Source organism: Zingiber officinale, chromosome 2B (genome assembly GCF_018446385.1).
Source record: "Zingiber officinale cultivar Zhangliang chromosome 2B, Zo_v1.1, whole genome shotgun sequence".
Classification (NCBI taxonomy): Eukaryota; Viridiplantae; Streptophyta; class Magnoliopsida; order Zingiberales; family Zingiberaceae; genus Zingiber; species Zingiber officinale.
This window is the reverse complement of record NC_055989.1, coordinates 35,234,891-35,259,336: the sequence shown is the minus strand read 5'-3', so window position 1 is coordinate 35,259,336 and position 24,446 is coordinate 35,234,891. Positions and strand designations below refer to the sequence as shown.

General features: G+C 36.1%; 1 protein-coding gene across 1 annotated transcript in view; it reads left to right on the top strand.

The window, feature by feature from the left end:
• Positions 1–977: 977 nt before the first annotated feature.
• The window catches only part of LOC122045583 (phosphatidylserine decarboxylase proenzyme 2-like), a 101,964-nt gene continuing 78,495 nt past the window's right edge, over positions 978–24,446 (top strand). The window contains exons 1-4 of the mRNA XM_042605865.1: positions 978–1,333; positions 1,428–1,507; positions 9,276–9,300; positions 10,648–10,707. Of these exons, the coding sequence (XP_042461799.1) occupies positions 1,148–1,333; positions 1,428–1,507; positions 9,276–9,300; positions 10,648–10,707 (351 nt within the window). The 5' untranslated portion in view covers positions 978–1,147. The remainder of the gene's footprint in view (positions 1,334–1,427; positions 1,508–9,275; positions 9,301–10,647; positions 10,708–24,446) is intronic.

The window sequence follows — 24,446 nt, the reverse complement described above, 5'->3', positions numbered from 1 at the left end:
CCTAACTCGGACTCAAAGGGGTGAATTACTAGTTTCCACTCACGTTGACTATTTTTTATCCCTTATTTTCTTTCTTTCTTTAAATGTTTGCAAAGTATCAAACTTGAACAAACCTTCATTCATCATTTTTTTAGCGATTAATTTTTCCCAATGAGGTTGCATGATCTGAGTTTATTCAATAACCAAAATGTAATTGAGAGGTCACCATAGAACAAGAGTACTAGTCCAGTTCTATGAATCATGACTGTTTTAAAAAATATCTACCATCAAAGTTAAGTATAATGTGAAGAGATCCTAAAACTAAGCTAATATTCAAATTCTTATAGTAATAACAATGCTCACTTCATGCTACTATGGATAGGAAAACATAGATCAATAGATATACTAGCATACCAAATCACATAACATAAATATCTAGATGAAATATGCTAGTATTTTGCATTAAGGAACAAACAATCATGATGTGATGAATGATGTAACTAGGAAAAATTTATTAAGCAAAAAGAAATAAACAAAAACTAAACTAAACCAAATGTATCTAATGCATCCTCCAGGCTTAAACTTTTCATTGTTCCAATGAAAACTAGAAATGATATATGGAGGAGGTTTTATGAAATTTAGAGAAGTTATCAAGTGATACGCTCCAAATGGTTGACATTCATATGCTTGAAGATACTCCTTTATCTGATACTCGTATTCCTCCACAATTTTGAAATCTATAAAAAATAAGATAGACAAGAAAAATTAAATTGAGATATGATTTTGTTATTAGAAAAATAAGATAGACTAGATTTAATACTATATTTATTTATCTAAAATGATTAAATTTTGTTTTGTTTTTAAAAAGAAGGCATTGGAAAATGCCGCTGGGCCCTACAGCGCCAAGTCCAGGCCCGATTTACGGCTGCTATTAAAATTCATCCAATGTTCGATCTTTATCAGACATGATTGATCGGGGACCAGATCCAGAATGAAATAGAATATCCGCGGATGAGATAAACGAAAGGCACAGCATGGTTTACAGTTTTGACCAACCTGGAGCTGAGGCGTTGTTATCCCCACCATCTCGTCAAATGACTGAGTTTTGTTTGTAAATCCGACTTTTCCCTCTTCACTTCAGCACCCGTTTGTCGCCGCCCCGTTGAAAATGGGGCACGGCAGCTCCCGAGTTGTCACCTCCGGCTATGACGACGCCCACCACCGTCCCTCTCGGCTATCTCGATTCCGTCGGCGATTCAGGTCCGACCGCCCCAGTCACGGTTCTGACCCTCCGTTCCTTAAGAACATCTCCGCCAACGATTTTGCAGGGATAGCTCGGATCGAGATCATCTGTGTAAGCGGATTCTGACCTCCACACTTTTGCTCTATGAACGAGGTCTTTCGAGCGAACTTTCAATGATGATAGTAGATTGCGCATCATTTCTCAGGCAGAGATGCAGTTCAAGGACCGGTGGATGGCTTGCTTCTCGTTGGGAGAGCGGACGTACCGCACAGAGATCTCGGATCAGTTGAGTTGGACATATTATATGACCTTCACCAAGTCAATCGAATTTCCAAAATTTAAAGCTTGATTTTCTATAGTGCTTTCTATAAAAGTAATGTTAATTTCATGCTTTCTTAGGTTAGGTAGAAAATGAAACTTGTTTGACTGTATAGATGTTGAAATTTCTAGTGTTGGGGGTTGAGTCCGCCCCAGCACCACATGTTCTAGTAATACTACCGAAAGATCACCCGTGGTATGAATACAAAGAAGGTAAATGCTGAGTTTGCTTCCCTGTATCTCCCTGTATAACTGCTCTTGCTTATGCTGTATCCCAGTCATCCTCGTTAATATCTGATGGTTTGCGTTACTCTTCTCTTAGGCAACTGTGCCAACATATGTGACATCAACAATCACTTCAAAGAAAACTGTATTTCCTTACAGACTCCTGAATAGAAAATCCTTTGATATTTGCTGAAGTCCTATCATGCTAAAAACCTCCCTAAATTCTCACCACACTGAGAAAGAAAACTGTTTGATAAACAAAACCTTACCCAAGCAGTTGCCAGACACAAGAAAATCCTTCTTTCTACAAACTGTTTGTTCTCTTATAACCTCTACAATTACCATTTGAGAAATTATTTTAGCTTAAGAACACTTAGGTAGTATCTCATTCAATTAGTATAGATTCTTATTGCAGTAACACCTTTGTATATTTACAATATATCAACTAGGTCCTCAACACTTCTCCTTCATCTTGTTCAAACATAGTATAAATCCCATCTTGTTATAAATTGATTCAATTCTAGGACCTCTTTAGGATTTAGCTAACGAATTCACTAAGTTATCATTAGAGCTAAGAGATGATGTAAGTATCTTGATACACTTTTTCTTCGACAGAATTATGTATCTCTATGTGTATTGATACCATTGGAAGTTAGCTTACATCAAGTCAGCTACCATGCCTACGTGCTCTCACTCCATCCTGGCATCAACAAGCCGACCTCTTGAGCCGAGTCATTCCAAGCTCTCTAATCTGAACTCTCAACTCAAGCTCTCCAACTCTCTAATTTAAGCTCTTTAGCCTGAGCTCCAGCTCTCCAATTTGAGCTCTTTAGCTCAAGATCTTCAATTTGAGCTCTCCGGTCCATGCTTTCCATAAGAACCGCTTCGACTTCATCGATGGATGCTTCAGAGTCTTGATCTTTCGTCTTTGCTTTTAAGGCAACATTGAGATTTGTTTTTTTCTATTTCTTTAGGATATGCAATTTGAGATTCGTGAAGTTCAAAAGTGGAAAACAAATTCTCTAGCGTACTTATCTTAAGATCCTTAGAGATGTAGTATGCATCTACTAAGGACGCCCATTCCGAAGTTCTCGGGAAGGCATTGAGCGCATACTGGATTGAATCTCGGTTTGTTACCGATTCTCCGAAATTGTTTAATTGAGTAATCAGTTCCTTAATTCGTGCTTGGAGTTGCGCTACCTTTTCTCCATTGTTCATCCTCAGGTTTGTTAGCTGGGTTCGGAGAATGTCTCGCCTTGCTAACTTTGCTTCCGAGGTGCCTTCGTGAAGTTCTAGAAACTTCTCCCAGATATCTTTGGCGGAGTCGTAGCTGCTGATTCGATTGACCTCTTGGCCAGAAGGACGCTGAGCAGATGGAACTCTGCTTTACCGTTCGCCACGAAGTTGGCTTGTTCCTTCTTCGTCCACTGATATTCTTCTTTGTCTTTTGGAACTATAAAACTATATTTCATTATTAATAGAATTTCGAAATCTGTTTTGAAGAATACCTCCATCCGGCGTTTCCATTGTGCAAAGTCTCCCTCGAATTTTGGTGGGTGAATGCTTGCACCGGCCATCATCTTGATCTTGATGCTTCAGTCGGCGGTTAGTCCTTCTGAGGCGGTTGAGCTCTGATACTACTTGTTGGCACAGCGGAGCCTGTAAGAGGGCGCAGCGTCTGTTAAAAAAAAATAAATAAAACCTTTCTCTGTTTTTCCAACTAAGATTAGTAGCACTATCACAATAATTATAAACTCAAATGAACAATTAATACAATTAAAAGAGGCTAACAGGTTTAACTTGGTTACAACCTAGGTGGTTGTTAATTCAAGGCGGTTGCAAAGCTCCACTAGAAATATCTCCTTCGTGTAGGCGGAGAAGCCTCTTACAATCTATGAAAAGCTCAGAAAAGACTAGGAAATTGATTACAGTAGCGCCTCTAGCGAGGCGCCAAAGGATAAAACTTTATCCTTTGGCAACGGCTAGAAATCTGGTCGAGGGCGCCTCCCATAAGCACGGAGCGTGCCTTCCATGCTTATGGAGGGCACCTTCCGCCTGAAGGTGGCGAAGGCGCGGGCGTGCCTCGGAGGCGCCTTCAACCCTTGTTGAGGGCGCCTCCAACAGTTTTCATCAACTTCTTTCGCTCTTCTGCTGCTCCGATTGCCTCGGTGATTGCAGCCAACCGAAATTGGACTCACCCGAACCCAATTTCCGGCCTTCTCTTCGAGCAGGTTTTCGTTCCGACTTTTTGTCCCTCGAACGTCGTGTACATTCTTCTCGTCCACCGGTGTACTCTTTCGCAGCACTTCATCTCTCGGATGCACTGAGCCTGTTGGCTTCCTTTTCGTGCTATTTTTCTCGCTAATTGCGTCTTCCGCTCGACTTCCTGTGCTCCTAAGCTCCTGCACACTTAGACACAGGATCAAAACAAAACAGAACCTAACTGAACTTGGTCGATCACATCAAAACAACCACAGGGTTTAACAGAACCTCCCAGTCGCGCAACGTCTATCCAGTAGATAACGTCATCCATGGTTTAAAGTGCCGCGCCGAGACGGTTGAAACGGGAGAAACATCTTGTTCCGCTTGCGACCAGCACTAGCACGACCCCGACACCAGAACCATGACAATTGCGATGTGTTGTATGACCTCGTGGCCGCAGTGGAGGGGTTGCTCGACCCCATAACAGCAACGAAGGGATCGCATCATCCTTTCGCTGTGGCCGCGGAGGCATCGCGCGACACTGCGACCACTGCAGACTTGTTTGAATTAATAAATAAAACAATAATATTAAAACAACAACAAAAAAATAATAATAAACAATAATAAACAATAATAACAATAATAAACAATATCTATAACAATAAAAACAATATTAAAACAATAATATTAAAACACCAACAATTGATATCATGCATGACTTGTTTGAATTGTTTGACTTGCCATGATCATGCATACTTATCTGTTATATAATATGTCATGCATCTTTTCTTAATTTAGAACGGTTAGTTATAAAAGGTTTACCAAACCCTAACAACATAGCATCGGAATGGATTGAGATGATAGTACGTCAAGGAAACTTTGTCGAAGGCATGTCTAGGCTGAATCTTGTGTATTCTACTTGGTGCACTAGACTTAATGGATCTGACCGAAGCTACCCCAGTCAAACATGGGTTAGTTAGACCAAAACCTAGTATTAAGTTTTTTTGGGCAGAACTATTTTGAAAAGTATTTAGCAAGTGGTCCACCGTTGATACACAAGAAGACCATATGCTTCGCCACTGAACTGAAAATTTATCCTTAGAAAGCCTGCTTGATTAACCCAAAGCTAAGTTTGAATCCAACATGGGTTCAATAACCTTTTTCAAAATACTTATTCAATTAAATTAAATTTAATTAAAAATGTTTTAAACTTAATCAAACTTAATCAAAATTATTTTAAAACTTTAATTCAAATTTAATTCAAATATTAAACCTAATTATGAAAACCCAATTTAATTTAAATGTAAACTAAAATGTAAAAACATAACTTAAAATCTAAAATTAATTACAACTTTAATCAAAATTTAATTCAAACTTCATTAAAACTCAAATTAAATTAATAAAACAAAAATAAAATTAAAATAAACTTAATTTAAACTAAACTTAAACTTGAATTAACTCAAGTGTACTTTAGAAAGCAAACTAAAACAATTTTAAAATAAAACTAAATTAATTATTAATTGATTAACCCTAATCAATAACTAATTTACCTTAATAGACATAATTAATCTTTAATGACTTTAATCAATAAATAAATTAATCAATAATTAATAACTTTAACTTAATTAAATTAATCATTAACTTAACTTAATACACTTAATTAATGCTTAATGAATTTCACCTTAAAATCTTAACTTTAATCATCAAATAAAGTACTTTAACCTTAAACAAAATTAATTAAAACTAATTCTAAAATTTTACCTAATTAATTCCTAAGAAACTAATTAAATTAATAATAATTCATAATCAATTAATCCATAACTATTAATTATGAAACTTATAATCAACCTTAATTGAAATAAGTAATAATTAATCTAACAATTATAAATCAAATTTTTAATCCTTGATTAATAATCATAATAAATTAAACTCAATTGAAACTAACTTTGAATTATTCCAAATTAAGTTTAACTGGATCATTAATCAAAAAATTCAACCTATAACCATAACAATTACAATTAATTCTTAATCTAATTAATAATCATTAAATTATATATCAACTTAATTGATCCTAAATTAAATCTTTTATTAATTAGCTAATTATCTATAACAAATAACTATACAATTTCTAAACTAAAATTAATTTATAAATTCAATTAATTCACAAAATAAAAATAAATGTTATCATTAATATCAAATCAATTAATAATCCATTTTAACCCAAAATTAATTTAACATAATTGAAGTTCAACTAAAACTCAATTTTAACTTAATTATAATGAAATTCACAATTAATAAAGTCATCTCACACAATTATAGGATTACCATACTTGAAAATTTAGAATGGGTGAGATGCAAACAAAATTAAAATTTATAATAATTTTTTAAAAATGTTTTGAAAACTTATAAATCTATTTTCTTAAGAAATATTTTTCAAATTTTGATTGATGATTGATTGGGTGTATTATATAAATTATTCACCATCTAAGTCTTTAGATCTTTAAGTCAACCATGACCCTTAGACACATCTAGGAATATCTTCCTTGTGGGTAACAAGGATATCCAACAAGAGTGTCTAGTTAAGGGGAGAGACTTTACTGAAGGACATATTTTTTTTTTTTTGAAATATTTTTCAAGGATTTTTCAAAATCTTGCTTTTGAAAACATATTTTGAAAAATGTTTCAAAACACTCTTTGAAAAATGCTTGATAAAACTTCTTTATAAATCTTTTTGAAAATTATCTTTAAAATCTCTTAATCAAATACTTTTTGAAAATTACTTTTACAAAATTATTTAAAGAATCTTGGTTTTGAATTAACTTGAAAATATTTTTGAAAATTACTTTCAAGAGTAACTTTTACAAAATTTATGTTTCATACTTTGAAAAACTCTTTGCAAATCTTTTTGAAAATTATTTTTATGTAACGCTTATTCCTTGACAAATATTTTTAAAATTAGCCTTGAAATATTTTATCTTTATTTTGAAAATGATTTTGAAAACTTCTTCAAAAGAATTTTTGACACTAAGAATCAATATTTTTCAAAATATAATTGATGCATGTTCAATTTGAAAACCCAATTACATCTTATCATTATCTTTCAAAAGAGTGAGGGAATACCTTAGGAATATCTTGAGAATGTTTCAGGTTTTACATCATTGTTGGTACAAAACTTAGGGATACCTTAGAAATCAATTTATGAAGGATTCTTTTTGATGAATGACAAAAGGGGGAGAAGAAGGTTTTAAGTTAGAAATCTAAATCTTATGAATATACCAAACTTAAACATATTTGTCAAATATCAAAAAGGGGAGATTGTTGGTACAATCGACCTCCAAGGTTTTAATGTCCGACAAATATGTTTAAGTATGGTGCTTGATCTAGGGAAGTCTTAGTTGTAGGCTAGGCAAGGGAAGTCCTAGTTGGAGGCTAGGCAAGAGAAATCTCGGTAGATCGTGGAAGATAGGTGGATAGGTCTGGAGGACCTGATCCCTGGGTAGCTGAATACTGAGGCAAGGGAAATCTTGGTATATCGTGGAAGCTAGGTGGATAGGTCTGGAGGACCTGATCCCTGGGTAGCCGAATACTGAGTCTTGGTAAGTGAAGCCAAGTGGTGAAAAACCTAGGGGGAGATAACCTTAGGTAACGAGAAGTCTTGGAGGAGTGAACTCCAAGCAAGGTTGATCGGATGCAGTCGACCGGACCAGCGGATCTCGGTAAATCTAGGTTTCGGTTTACCATTGTATTCTGCATTATTATTGTTGTTGGCTAATATAGTATTGCAGGAAAGGTCTTAGTGGATCAGGCGATCAGACATTGAGTAGGCAAAGTCCAAACATGTCTGGAGGACCATGTTTGGCAGGTAAATTAAGGTAAACAATTGGAGGAGCGACAGTGAGGTCGGGTTCCTGAAGGGAACAACCTAAGGTCGCTGATCCAACTGAATAAACCGGGAAGGTTTCCGAGTTGAGATCAAGATAGTTCTACTGTCTAATGTTACTCATGCATTATATATTACTGTGCTAACCTTTGTGTTGCAGGGATGTTTTGTTTAACTGTGTTGCAGGTTCGGTCGGATCGGTCGACCGAATGCAGGGATCGGTCGACTGAACTATTATGACTCAGCACAGACAGCAACGATCAGGAGCAGAAGGAAACTACACTGATCGGTCGACCGAATCGGATGATCGGTCTATCGAACAATCAGCCATTAATGCAGCATTAAGTATGGATCTCGGTAAATCTCGACGAACAAGGAAGGAGGCTGTTCGGTCGACTGAACAAAGGGATCGGTCGACCGAACCCTTAATGAGCATTGATTACCGAAGATCGAATCAGTGTCCAAATCTCAGCAAGGAAGGAAAGGGGTTGGTTCGGTCGATCGAACCCGGGGATCGGTCGATCGAACATCGACGATCTTATAAAAAGAAGCTCGAGGTATGAGGCTGTATATACTTTTTGATCATCTCAAAGCTCTCCTCTGTGTAAGCTGCTCGTGCTACAAGTCTTCTACAACTCTTGAAGCTACTCCGTCCGGAGGTACTGACCGAGCTTCAATTTGTACACTTGTCGGTATATTTTTTATTAGCTTGCATTGCAATTAACTCAAGTAAGATAATAGACTGTTACTATCTTACTCATCTCTTGTATGCACTGTTTCTTTCCGAGGTTTTCGGAAAGAAGGGTTATAGTGGATTGCCCATCGGTGCGGTCAAGGATCGTGGGCCTTGGAGTAGGAGTCGACCTAGACTTCGAACCAAGTAACCGAACGAGTTTTTCATTTTACTTTCCGCTGCACGACTTTGTTTTCTAAAGTAAAAGAAAAGTTTTAAAAGCGCGATATTCATCCCCTCCTCTATCGCACTCATCCGGTCCAACACACTTGACAACATTTCATCATAACACAAAGCATATTTACTTTAAACTTAACCATACATTAAAACATAGGTTTGATGTTGTGCTCCTAGCTCCAATGACATTTGCCTCCTTATCATTATGACGCATAAACTTGAGAAATTGAGTTATTACATTCATAGAAAATAAAACCATAATTCAATTTAACAATCAATCACTGCTACTTCCTTGATACTAGAATAACTCTACCTATCTTGGTGTCAGTGTGGCGTTCAGATCATAGAAGTGTTAATATACTTAACTCCTTGTGTACCAACTTCAAAGTTACTTTGCATGATTCATATTTGTTAATGTAGATTTTTTTCTTAGTTCCGTTCATTACCTTTACTAACCTTGGCCTTTTTGCTTTTCTTCTAAATGGTTTCACTCTATGCCTACAAATACAATGCTGCAGCACTGAGAAGCCCATCTGGAAATCAGTGAGTGTATTGATGCTTGATTTTGTTCTCACCATCATTAGTTTGGCTAGATATTCCTTTGATGTTCACAATAGTGTATTTTGATGTTTTCATTTTTATTCATTTGTTAAAATGACTTAGATATCTTGTGCAATCATGCATGAAGATATGCCCAATCTCCTTAGCATATCTTCTAGAAATAAAAAAATTCAGTACCCAGAAGCACTCTGCAATATATCATTTTCATACACATTCCATATGTTAATATCTTGGTTGGATAATATCTTTTGCTGCATAAATCCATAGTTTCCTGAATGCAGGACCTTTGAAAATTGTTTTACAATTTAGAGAATAAAGAGCATTTTTGTGGCAGAAATTGGATTGTGTATCAATCCTATGTAATGCTAACCATGGAAAAGAGAGTCATAAATAAAATGCACACTTTTTTTAACCTTTCATTCCAGTTTGTTATTTAATATTTTAATGAAAAATTGAGAGAAATGCCTTTTTATTATGTGACACGGTGGATGGTGATTATTTTCTTGTTGCTAGTTCTCCTGAAGGATTGCGCTTATTTAGATCAGGACCTTTGAAAATTGTTTTACAATCTAGAGAGAATAGAGAGCATTTTTGTGGCAGAAATTGGATTGTGTATCAATCCTATGTAATGCTAACCATGGAAAAGAGAGTCATAAATAAAATGCACACTTTTTTTAACCTTTCATTCCAGTTTGTTATTTAATATTTTAATGAAAGATTGAGAGAAATGCCATTTTATTATGTGACACGATGGATGGTGATTATTTTCTTGTTGCTAGTTCTACTGAAGGATTGTGCTTATTTAGATTAAGAACTTTGTTTCATGGTGCCAAATATTGTTTCATACATGATTCAAAATAAATTTCGAAGATTGCACTTCTTTTTCTGCTATCATAGTTTTCTTGTACCCTTGTATAATCGTCTTCTAATTTGTAGAAAATGAATTCATTTTCTACTTTTTAGTTTCTTTTTTTTTCAAAGTAAAAGAATAAACTGAAATTGGAAATAAAATTTAAAAATATCTATCATCATTTTTTCCAATACCATTGTATTAATAATTTTTTTATACGGATGACAATCTTGCCCAAAAATTAGATAAAAGTTATTATAGAAATTTAAGGAAAAAAAATCAAGATAGCAATTATTCATAACCTGAACAATGATTTTCTACCCGATAGAAGTTTGCATTTCTTCATTGTAACATTTTCAGATTCTGGAACATTCTCCTTTTGTTAATTTCAAAAGTAATCATTTATTGTTATTATTTTTAAAAATTAAAATGCAGGTCATGGTATCTCATATTTTCTTTTGTTCTTATATCCATTCTAGGAAAAAAAGGTTCCGCTGGAAAGGGATGGACCTCATGTAGCTCGTATATCTGTTTTTGAGGTATCTTGTACTTGGAACATTAATAGTGTTTCTTTTCTGTTCTTCTGTGGTTTAGCAATTCGTCTAATAGTATATTACTTCATATTAGTTGGTTGTTTGGTTTGATTTTCTAAGAGCTTTCGTTCATATATGCATTTTCATTTTTTGGATAATGATATAATAATTCTTAAGTTTATATCTTTCTAGTCTCCGGGAGTGCTTCCCATTTGCTATTCAACTTTTGTTCTGAAAATGGATAGCCTTCGATAGATTCAATTGCTTTGATAAGTTTAATATGTGAACCAACTTAAATTATTAGGTAGTTACCCTGATATGATTGTTGACATGGATACACACGAGGGTTAGCAGTTTTAGTACAAAAGATGGACATTTAGGAAGTCACAGAATCAGCACAACCTGAAGGCAGTGACGTGGAAGCAGTTTCAGTTGAAGAAACAGTCAAGTAGTGCTAATTAAGATGCAAAGTAGCGTAGTAGTGGGACAATTATGCACACAGTAGCAGGAACCATCATGTAAGTGGTAGTAGTCTTGGTGCTGTGTAGATAAGTGATAGTAATTTATTTTTTGTGTGAATACTGAGGAAAGCAAGAATAATTTATCTGTGTCAAAGTTTAAAATATCATTCTGTGTTGAAGGCTAGGTCTATTTTTACAGTGGTATGGTTTCTATTGTGCCCATGCAACATACTTATACACCCTTTAAAATGTTCTGCCTTTAACTACCACATGTTTACCTCTAAATATAGACATATGGCAATTATAATTTTTCAAATTCAATTTAATTAAATTTAAGATTAACAAGTTATAAAAATATAACAAAATCTCAAATAATTATTTTTCCTTCTTAATAGCAAGATTAGTGTTATATATTGATTCTTGTAACATTTTTATGAGATAAATTCTATTATTTTCCAACTTATATTAAAATACTGCTCTTACAATATTAGTATTTGAATTAATTTCTTCACATGTCCATCTTATGGCTATCCCATATTTTTACCGGTTCGTTTCCTCCCTAATGATCGAGCCATGAGAAAATTTATTTGCTATTGCGATTAGCACCTCCACGAATATTTTTCCTCTATCTCCCTTTTCTATGTTGGTTCGCTTTAAATACCACTGGTCAAGTTTTAGTTGACATTTGGTATCCAAGCTTTTTGCTCGACTAATTTTGGGGGTGACTGGCCTCCCCACGGAAGTTTCCAATCAGGATAAATCGGGGAAGTACGCGTGGAGACCTATCCTGACAGCCAGCATTCTCAGGTGTGCTACCCTTCAAGAAAAAATCCCCCACGGTATGCCGTAGCTGAGTCTTAAACTTTAGATGCCTGGTTTGCTGTGAATTAGCCGGTGATACTATGATCACTCTTTGTTGCTCTTGGCTCAGTTGCAATTGCGAATGATCATGCTGCCTGGATTATGTTCGCAATAGTTGGGGATGATTATCCGCTGCCAATGGATGCTCCACAGCAACTGGGTCTACCACTTCCACTATTGAAAGTTGATTTGCAAGATCTTCACCATTTGTGGCCCCACCATCTACCGCTGGGATGCTTGAGGTCGCCATCTGTACCTTGAAAGACGTCTTCCTCGTAAAGATTACGAGCGCCTGCTCGCTGCATTTGCAGCCGGCCTTGTGTGGTGTGGTGGATCCTTCTAGCAGCTCTCCTTTCGATGGCTAATTCTCCAACATCCCTCACAGAAATCCGGCATGACTTCATATATTATCTCCAAATCAAGATAAACTCCCGTGGACAATGTCATTGGAACCCTCTTAACTTTCTCACCAATTACAGCAACCTCTACCAAGAGACAAGCAAAGGTTAGTCTTTCTCGAGTTTACGTCAGTTTGTCGGTGTACAATGGCTGCCCAATCTCCGAGCCTATCAAGCTAAGCACCTTTGGTGTCCAACAGTTCGAAGGAAGACCATGGATCTAAACCCATGCTGGAATGAATCTCCTATCCTCATTGAAAAGAAAATAGATAGACGTGCGCTTTAGGAATAGAGGAATTCCGAAAGCAAAATAAGGGCCCTCTAAGCACAACTTTCTACCGGTCTTTAGCTGTAACAAACCTGTAAATTATCCAGCCGCTCTTGTGCATGAAAAACTTATAGGGTAGCCTCCATCTACGAGCCACAACCTCCACACCATCCTTCCTAGATGTCGTCCCATGAAGCAACTTACCAAGCACTAGCCCATTGATTCCTCCACAGATTCAATTTCATCATATTCAACCTGTATTCTTTTCCCAGTGGCCTCGTGCTACTGTAGGTGCATTGCCATTTTTGAGATCACAGCTGCAGCTTCTGCACTTCCCTTCACGTTTCCAGCTCCTTGGGGACCAAGACAGATTGGTGATAGGGTTTGGGCCCTGCTTACAGCAGCTCCTTGTCTCCTCCTTGCCATTTTGGTGCAAGAGCCAAATGGGAGGTTCCTACACAGGCCAGACAAGAACCTGCCGCCACCCAAAATAGTAATGACAGACTGTTTGGTGTCTTGCACCCTCCTGCAGCTGCCCCTGCATGTTCAGACCAGCCAACAATTCCCTTGTCCTGTTGTGGACCAGCCATCTCCTCCCAAGGCCAAGAAGAGCTCCAGCGATTGCCAGAAAAAACTTGAAAACGGAACCACAACTTGTTTGCACCAGGAAACCAGAAACCCAGCAGAACACAGCTGTTTGTTCTCACCGGAAACCCAGAAATCCAATCGTTTGCTTGTACAAAGAAATCCGAGAACAAAGCCTTCCACGAACAGCAACCCAACCCAGAAAACCAGGAAATAACCCAACACAAAACAGACATGGGAGAGGAAGAAATACCGGGGAGAGGGAATGTGAGGGACATGGGAGGGAAACACACCTCACCTTCACATACCAACCACTGACCAGCAACCTCACTCAACTCTTATATTTTTTATTCCATTGCATATTGCTTTAAATTAACCTTGCTAAATCTTTGGCAGGATTCTTTAAGTGTTAAATTGCAGGAATGTTCACTATTCTCTCCCCTCTATCTATCTCACCATCTCACCTACTAATTCTAACAAGTGGTATCAGAGTTAGAAAGCTTTGAAAAATTTAACCGCTAATCAAGCAAGGTGCTACATAGCTTTAGGGGAATTTTAGTTCATGGAAGAGGAAGATGATGCTATATTTCTGACTCAAAACTGACATGACAATAATTGTTAAAAGGTTATGATTTTCCATTTAATAATGATGGAGAACTGTTGTCATTATCTAGGTTGACAAAGAAACAAAGAGAAGAGCATGTTTCAGACACCAAAGCAACATTAACACTTGCTAAGGCTCTCTCTAATAAAAAATGAACAAAATTGGAAAATACTCAAATGATAAGGAATTATGGAAAAGGTAATTGCAATGCATGAAGGATCCCCTATATACTCAATTGAGCAACTTTAAGACGCTAAAGAGAAATGGTGGCTTAAATGCATTCAAGATACAAGGAGATCATGCACCTACTCATTGGCATTGGTGAAGAAATTTTGAATTAGGATCTTCTTACAATGCACTCAACACATTCCCATGAATTTTATATTGGAGTTTAATGATAAATGACTACTATCTCGTGATAAATCTCTATGTAAGTACTCTTGATGAGTTGTTCTCAAAAATGTAACTTCATGTGTCTAGGAATCCCAGGTTGAGAAGGATGAAGTCTACAAGTTAAGAGACCATCAATAAAGTACTCTTGATGAGTTGTTTTCTAAAATGTAGCTTCATGTGTCTAGGAATTTGACGTTGAGAAGGAGGAAGCCTATAAGTTAAGAGACCTCACATTAATTGGGAAGAGACGAGAGGAAGAAATTATCATCCTCGAGCACTGATGGATTCGTGTGGTGGAGGATAGATATGAAGAGGATTGTATGACAAGTAAGTTAAGAAGAAATTTCAAAAATAAATTGTAATTGAGAAGGAACAACTTGAAGGAGTACCTAAGGAAGAAAGGGAAAAGAGGAGAAAGGAAGAACGTCGGTCGATGCTACACTTGTCAAAAGAAAGGCTAAGTGAGGTACTAATGTCCAACGTTAAAGAAAGAAAAAGAAAAGAGAAGAAGAAATAGTAGGCAAGAATAGTGAGAGCTTGGATTTTATGGCAATTGATGGTGGAGTCTCTTCAACCTCATCCGAAGAAGAAAAGGTGAGGTCGAATCAAGAGGTTGTAGCTCGGACCATTTGGTAAATGAGGTAAATTCCTCTTTTGAAGAAGATTTAATAGAGCTTATTAATTCTTCGAATAAGTTTTTGGATAGACATGAAAGGAAAAATAAGAGATTTGTTATAGATTATATAAATAAAAATAAGAAATATAGAGATATATATATAAAAAAAGGGCAGCCTGGTGCACGAAGCTCCCGCCATGCGGAGTCCCGGGGAAGGATCCATTGTACGCATCCTTACCCTGCTTTTTGCAAGAGGCTGTTTCTAGGATTCGAACCCGTGACCTTTTGGTCACATGACAACAACTTTACCGTTGCGCCAAGGCTCCCCTTCAAGAAATATAGAGATATGATTTACCTTAATTGTAGGAATTTGATCAAGTCTAGGTACTTTCTCTATATGTATGAGATTGATAAGTAAAATCATTAACATATTTTTTCTTCTAAAATTTCTTAACATAATATCAGAGCAAAGCCTAGTCGTCATTCCAAAGCCTAGCCATCATTCCAAACCAAACTTTCTTTTCTCTTCCATTATTGATTGATGGTGACAACTCTTCTCTTGCATTATCCACACCTAGGTGAAATCATCGATCGCCAATCTATCATCACCCAAATTCTAGTAATTAGAATCATTGTGCGTGAGCCACATGCACCGTTATGAGTTTTCTGGTCTAGTCCCATGAGTCAGCGTGTGAAAGCACATTCATTAATGGAATTCTCTTTGGTTGTCACTATTTTGTTTACTCTACTTCATACAACATCTTCACATACCTGATTGAGTCAATATCTGTTCATGTGTGAGATTTTTTTTTTTTTAGTAATAGGTTCAGAGTTTCTTTGGTATTCCAAATTTAGTTCTCTGTTTTCTTTTGTTCTTGCTGCTCTTTGGTGATATTTTTGAGAAGTTTTTCATGATCTGTTGATGAATATGTGAAATTTTCTAGGTACCATGAATCATTAAAATCTTCATCTACAATAACTACTACCATCGTTGAATTACGTAAACCAAATACATGTCTTATTTCCTCGTCCTCCATACAGGTCATTGATTTTGGTGTCATAGATCATATGATAGGTAATTCTAATTTTTCTCTATTTTTCAGTCACATACCTCTACTTCTACTATTACTTTAGCAAATGGGTCCACTAACTTATATTGTGTGGTTAAGTTTTCACTAGGGATGACTTTGCAATTTTTATAAATTTTTGTATTCCTCTTCTTGATCGAAAAAAGTCAATTTATAACTTATTATTCCTACTTTTAAATATAACAAGATGTTCTTCTTTCTTTTTGAGAAGCATATTAGCTATTATAAGTTTATATGCTATTACAAAATATAATATAACTTTTTCTTCTTCATTTTTGTCTAAAACTATAGCCCTAATGCACCCTATTATATTTCTAATTTCTCACTCCTATATGTTCATTTAGATCTTCTCTTACTAATGTCATTTCATTTAATTTTATTGCACTACCTGGGCTTCCTAAATTTGTTTTTTTCATCTAATCCTACTTGAGCTACATATATGTTAATTATATTAATAATTTCTTTTGCTATCATTATAGTGGGATAAGGTATGATTATTGTTGTATCAATATTTTAAGTGTTATAATCTTATCTCTCTTCCTAATTACTACTAGTTCATCCTTTAGCCTACTATCTACAATAATGCCTATTTCATTTCTCCTTTTACTTCTTCTTGTATACCATTACTTAAACCTCAGTTCTCTTCCTTTCCCATTTCGTCTCTTGCAAGCACAAAACATTAGTTCTTCTCTTAATCATCACATCAACTGCCTCTATTGCTTTATTTGTGAGCGTTCTTACGTTTCATGTTCCAAATCTAAAATAATTGGTATCCTATAATGTCATTTCATATCCAACTTAGGGTGTGAACTCTTAACAATACACTTAAGTTTTCATAGAGATATAACTGAAACGACCCTAACTTCCATTTTACTAAAATTATTTTTTTAGGAAAAAAATATAGCTGAGAAATACGATATCTATAATATAATATTTAAAAGCTAATTTACTATCATTTTAAAAATAAATCTCATATGCAATAAAAATCAGAATTTATCATCCATCTAACATTAGTCCAACCCATAAAAAAAAAAAGGGCAGCCCGGTGCATGAAGCTCCCGCCATGCGGGGTCCCGGGGAAAGATCCATTGTACGCAGCCTTACCCTGCTTTTTGCAAGAGGCTGTTTCCAGGATTCGAACCCGTGACCTTTTGGTCACATGGCAACATTAGTCCAACCCATATTATCCAAAATTATTTAAACCAACTAGTAAATAAAAATCCAACATTTAACTTAAAAAGTATTTAATTCTCTCATGAAACCTCTCATAAAATCATAAATCATAGTTTTATATTGAAATGCAAGGTCTTCGGGAGTGTACTTCCTAGCTCGGTCCAATTAAGAGTCAGAGTCTCCTACCTCAATCTCATCTTTCAAACCTAGTGAGTCTAATGACTCAACACATTCAAACCATGATACTAATACATAAATATACATTTACATGCATTTAAAAATACTTATAAGAAAACTACATTTAACTTTAAAATCATTTGCATTTACATTCACATAAATCTTTAAAATACTTTAAGCATCATATAACTTTTTCCTCATCATTAATCATAAGCATTTTAGATGAAGTTTGTTCATTGAGAGTGACTCCTTTATCCTCTGTTCGATTGATCAATCTACAAAAAAAAAAAAAACCATGGTATCATGCGACAAAGTTTAGTGACCACTTTTTTGTCGCATTCCTTTGGCCTAAACATGGAAATCCGATATTCGTCTTTTTCTAGGATCTTTTCCCATAAATGGGCTTCCTTTGGGGTCTTTTTCCTAACGGTATTCCCATCAATCATTTGTAAGTTCATTGCTCGCATTTTCGACCGATCCCTCCCATATCCTCTTTGTTATAGTCAAATCACATTCCTCAAAAAAAATATTGTTCCTTTCCTTTTTCTTTTAAAAAATAAATGACCTTTTTCTCATTTTCATGAAATAAACATGTATCCGAAAATTTCATATATTTAACATAAAGCCTCGAAACTTATAAAACTTTTCATATAATTGTTCAAGCATTTATCATGGTAACTAGGGGCACTGCCATGACTTCTATTTTTTTTCCCTTAAACATAACTTTCCCATTTTACCCTTTATCATACCCATAAACTCCTAAATTTTACCCTTTCAACTCTTTACTATAAACTTCGACTCAAGCCCTTCCTAAACCACTTCTAAAAATTCCTTAAACATGTTGTCGAGGCTCTCAACTCGTTCAACACGACTTAATTTCTCATGCAAACCCTAGGCCCGTTTTTGACCCTAATTGACTTAAACTTTAAAAACTTCCTTCCCAAGTCTAACACGACTTGATTAGGCCCTTACAATCATCCTAGGACCCTCCTAGACTGCGACAAACCAACAACCAGCCTGCACACAACCCATGTGTTGTTCTAGCCCTTTTTCCCTTAAATCGTGCGACCTAAGTGGAAAACAAACTCATAGCCGAGCCCAAGGTTTAAAATTTCGACTTGTGCTGATGTTTCGATCTCAGACTAAAACGATATGATTTCGGTATTGTATCGTACTGTGCCGATACAATTTTGATAATTTTTTATTTATATATATTAATTATAAGATAAATATGTTTATGGTGTGTATAAAAATAAGTTGTATATTAATTTTGTATAAGTTTTCAATTATTGAATAACTTAATATTATTAAAAAAATAATTAAATATAATTTTCATTAAATAAAATTGATCTATCAATAATTTAATTAAAATTGATTTATCTATAATAATAAGTATATAAATTAATACAAAGATATATAATAATTATATAAATTAACTATTTATTAGTTTAAATAATTATTAATTAAATAATATATATTTTAAATAATAAAAAAATATCAAGTAAAAAAATATAAAATAATAAAATATTATCAGAATATAAATCTAAGTTATTAGAATTTTTAAAAATTTTTTAGAAGTTTTTAAATTTTTTTTAGAATTTAAAGAATGTTTTAAATGAAATTTAAAATAATGCAAAATAATAAAAAATATTAGAATATGAATAGAATTATTATATTTTTAAAATTTTAAATGGAATTTAAAATATTAAAAAATAAATTTTTAGAATATTAATTAATAAAATTTATTAAATTTATTTTAATTTTAAATATATTTTTTATATATTTTATTAGGATAATTTAATTAGGGTTTATAAAAGCCTGTTCGAAATATCACACTTACCTTAGGAATTGTTTAACTTAATTAAATAAATAAAAAAGGAAAAGACAAATACAAAAAAGAACCGACGCGAGGCGAGACGCGATAGATCACGGGGGAGGACGAGGACGCGTCCAACGACGTTGGAAGAGTCGTCGGATGCGTCCGGCTACATTGGAGGCGTGGCCGGACGTCGGAGGCGTCGCCAGAGGTGTCGTTAGAGGTGTCGTTAGAGGCGCCGTCGGAGGCGTCCCGCGATGCCTTCGATGCTGTGGGAGGTGTCCCGCGCCGAAGGCGTCGTGGGATGCTTCCGACACCTTCGGAAGCGTCTTGACTCTTCCAACATCGCCGGAGGCGTCCCGTAACTCCTCCGGTGCTACTTGTGACAGCGTCGAGATGGGGATGCTTCGCTTCACTTTTCCTCCTCTGAAAATCACGTTTTTCTCACTGTTATTTGCTGCTATATTCCATGGCTACATCCCCTCTAGGAACCCTAGGTTTGATGGTGAGATTTTCAAAAATAATACCTAAGGAGGCTAGGGTTTTGAGTATTTAAACTTAGGGTTAATTAAGTCCACTAACTTTAGTTAATTAGGCCTAATTATAGTCAAATACAACCTGCATAAAATGTTAATAAGATTAAAGTTTTCGAAATTATTTGACTAGTTTACAAGAAGTTGCTTAATTTGTCAAAAATTGGTTCTTAAAATAAAATATGCATCGACTCGTAATTAAATAGAAAACCTATAAATTTTTAGAAAATTTCATACTTAAATAAACATATTTTCATGCCATTAAAAAAATATTTATTTAAATTATTTTAGCACATTTAAATTTTTTATGCATGTGGTTTACGTGAACTTTTCTTTTAAAATTTTTTTTTGGGGGCGTTACAATTCTACCCCTCTTAAAATGAATTTCCTCGAAATTCACCTAGTCTTGATAATTGAAAAGCTTAGACTCACTTATTCACTTCATACTTAATCTAATTGACTAAAATTTTGCACTCTATCACGCTTTTGTTGGTGCATGTCTCCTAGTTTCTTAAGCAGATTTCTTCATCATATTTCGGATTAAAATTCCCACTAGGATTCTATGTCAAAAGACATCTTCCATTAATCCACTAGTGTTGATTGTCGATTTGTGGAGATTATCACTTCCCAGTATGGGTTCATCTAAGGTAATTCTTCATTATGGTATTCTCAATAAGCTCTTCACTGCTAGATCTTTAGGTATCAATTGCAGTGCATCAACATTTTCTCAGATGGCAAGTCTCTCAAAATATATTCAGTCTGTGTCATTATCGTACACAGATTCCAAATTTCAGACACTCTAAGCATTTCTGGCGTTCTCTCTGTGCAAATCAACATCTCATCCTATTCATGTCACTTTAGAAGAAAGGTCACTTTTATGAGTAAGGGTGTTGGTCGGAAAACTCCTACATCTTTATCACCTTTTTGTTCTCTATAGTCTATGGACAAATTTTTTTTTTTCAATTTACTATATGTGATTGCTATATATAATTATTTAAACACCAACCCCAACAACATTAAGGACCCTAGTCTTACGTCTAGGGTTGAGCTTGTTATTGCTACTCCTAGGAACTGCTACTTCTCTGGCAACATCACTAGTTCTGAATCTAGCTTCTTTTGATTTTGATCGCAACATTGCTTTTTGAAGGTACTCCACAAGTGCACTACTTTACATCCTTTTAATAGATATATCTCATATCCTTATTCCTCACTAGTCTATTTTGTCTTCATTTCTTCTTTAGCTTCATATTCTATCCCTAAGATAGTTTTTAGACACTATTTAATCCAAGATAACAATAGGCTATGATTGATAAGATGACATCTTTTTAATCTAATGGTACTTGAGAGCCTGTTTCTCTTTGGCAAATACACAGTTGGGTGTGAGTGGGTATTCAATTTCAAGCCTCCCAATACATTGTCTATGATGAGTAAGATTACTTCAGTTTGCCCTTTTCTTACTGTTCAAAGTAAAACCTAAAATCTCGTGTTATAGGAACCCTACGAGTTAGACCTTTATATAGAAAAGAAGATATACACCAAAAGACTCAAATACCCTTTTACTTATTCTAACACTCCTCCTCAAGCTTGAGAATATAGATTATATACACCAAGCTTGTTACATATGTAGTCAATCCGGGGACCTCTAAGTGATTTAATGAATATATCTGCTAGCTGATCATTTGAGTTGACAAAGCTAGTAGATATTTCTCCAGATATGACTTTCTCTCTGACAAAGTGACAGTCAACTTCAATATGCTTTGTTCTCTCATGGAAGACTGGATTTGAGGCAATATGCATAGCAGCTTGGTTGTCACATATGAGTGTCATTTGTGTAACCTCTCCAACCTTAGTTCCTGAAGCAACTGTTTTAATCATATAAGTTCTTGACTAGCAATAGCCATAGCTCGATATTCTGCCTCTGCACTGGATCTTGCCACAACATTCTGTTTTTTGCTTTTCCAAGAAATAAGGTTACCTCCGACAAATATACAAAATCCAGAAGTGGATCTTCTATCAGAGGGAGATCCTGCCCAATCTGCATCAGAATACCCTACGACTTGAGTATGTCCTTTGTCTTCATATAAAAGACCCTTTCCTGGTGTACCTCTGATATATCGAACAATGCGAGTTACTGCATTTCAATGTTCTTTGCATGGAGAGCTAAGAAATTGACTTACTACACTCACTGCAAATGAGATATCCGGACGAGTGACAGTAAGGTAGCTTAGTTTCCCTACCAATCGCCTATACCGTTCAGGATCTGAAAGAGGCTCCCCCTGATTTGGTAGGAGCTTGACATTAGGATCCATGGGATTGTCGACTGTCTTTGAGTTTAACATTCCTGTTTCTTCCAGAATATCCATTGCATACTTCCTTTAGGATATAATGATCCCATCTTTAGACTGTGCTACTTCTATCCCTAGAAAATATTTGAGTTTGCCGAGATCTTTTGTCTGGAAATGTTTGAAAAGATGTTGTTTTACTTGTGAAATTCCAAGATGATCATTACCTGTGATGACAATATCATCAACATAAACCACTACATAGATGCAACCAGTAGATGAGTGGCGATAAAAAACAGAATGATCAACCTCGCTTTGAGTAATGCCAAACTGTTGAATTATGGTACTAAATCTACTGAACCATGCTCTGGGTGACTGCTTGAGACCATATAAAGATTTCCGCAAGCGACATACAAGACCAGAAGACTCCCCCTGAGCAACAAAACATGGAGGTTGCTCCATGTAGATTTCCTCGAGCAGGTCACCATGTAAGAATGCATTTTTGATGTCCAACTGATGAAGGGGCCAATGTCGAATTGCAGCAATAGACAGAAAAAGACGCACAGAAGACATCTTGGCAACAGGAGAAAAGGTGTCGCCATAATCCAATCCAAATACCTGAGTATAGCCTTTAGCGACAAGACGAGCCTTAAGCCGATCAACCGTGCCGTCTACACCAACTTTCACCGTAAACATCCGACAACCAACCACTGACTTCCCATGAGGTAGAGGAACGAGGTCCCAAGTCCCACTGCTTTGTAGGGCACCCATTTCATCAAGCATAGCCTGTTTCCATCCTGGATGGGCAAAGGCATCACCTGCAGTCTTTGGAACAGAAACAGACGACAAGGAAGACAGACAATAATAATAGGATGGGGAAAGACGATGATAGCTTAAAGAAACATAGTGAGGAGAAGGATTACGAGTGGAACGCATACCCTTTCGAAGTGCAATAGAAACATCAGAGTTAGGAGATGGGACTGGAGGAAACGACGAAGGACTTGGCTCCAAAGATGTTCCCACAGCAGTGTCAGTGTTGGTCGGCGGCAAAGCAGAACGAGGACGACGCCGATAAACCTGCAAAGGAGGAGACGAGGCTGGAGGTGATAGAGGCGCCTCCGGAGGATAAAAGATAGTCACTGGTGCAGGTGGAGAGGGAGAAACCTCAGCCTGTGAAGCGGAAGGACCAAAAAAAGAAACTGACTCAAAGAATGTGACATCGGCAGAGATGAATTACCGACGAAGAGTAGGGGAATAACACTTGTACCCTTTCTGAGACTGCGGGTACCCAAGGAAGACACACTTATGAGACCGAGGAGATAGTTTGTCAATGCCGGGATCAAGAGCATGAACAAAACAAATAGAACCAAAGACCTGAGGTGGTAGAGGATGAAGGAACTGATGTGGATCAAGTACCTGATGAGGTATTTTACCCTGAAGAGTGGATGAAGGCATGCGATTGATGAGATAACACGCAGTAAGTACGACATCATCCCAAAACTGATAAGGGACATGAGAATGAAGAAGAAGGGTCCGAGTGGTTTCAAGGAGATGACGATTCTTGCATTCTGCAACCCCATTCTGTTGAGGGTAATGAGGGCAAGACGTGCGATGCAGCACACCATGAGATGTCAAGAAGGTACGAAACTGAGTAGACAAATACTCGCGTGCATTATCACTTTGTAAAGTTCGAAGGGAAGTACCAAATTGAGTTTTTATTTCAAGGAAAAAGGATTCAAAAATAGAAAACAATTCTGAACGATCCTTCATTAGATATAGCCATGTACAACGGGAAAAATCGTCTATAAAAGTAACAAAATACCTTGACCCCCCATTGTAGAAGAAACACGACTCGGACCCCAAACATCAGAATTAACCAAAGCAAAAGGAGACATAGCCCGACTCTCAATACGAGGAGAAAAAGAACTACGAACATGGTTACCTAATTGACACGACGCACAAGATAAAGACTCTAAGTGAGAAAGATTAGGATGTAATTGTTTCAACTTATTAAGACCTGGATGTCCCAACAGAGCATGAATAAGAAGCGGAGATGCCGCCGCCGAACCAACAAAAGAGGGTTGTTGAAGCCGATATAGGCCATGAGATTCACATCCGAAGCCAATCATCCTCCCCGTACTTCGGTCATGTAAGGAAACAGACGTCTTAGTAAAAGAAATGACACAATCAAGAGATCGAGTAAGTTGACTTATCGACAATAAATTAAAAGGAGCGCTGGGAACATAAAGAACATTATGAATTGAAAGAGATGAAGAAGGATGAACAATACCAATACCATGAGATTGAGTTTGGGAACCATTGGCCATGGTGACCATTGGTAAATTATCAGAAGTAGTGAGAGAGGAAAAAAGGGATTTATTACCAGTGATATGATCGGTGGCCTCCGAATCAAGAACCCAAGGGCCCGAAGAACGAGATATGCCAGCAAAGGAAGTACCAGCGTCTGCAATGGTAGCAGTGGAACCCGAA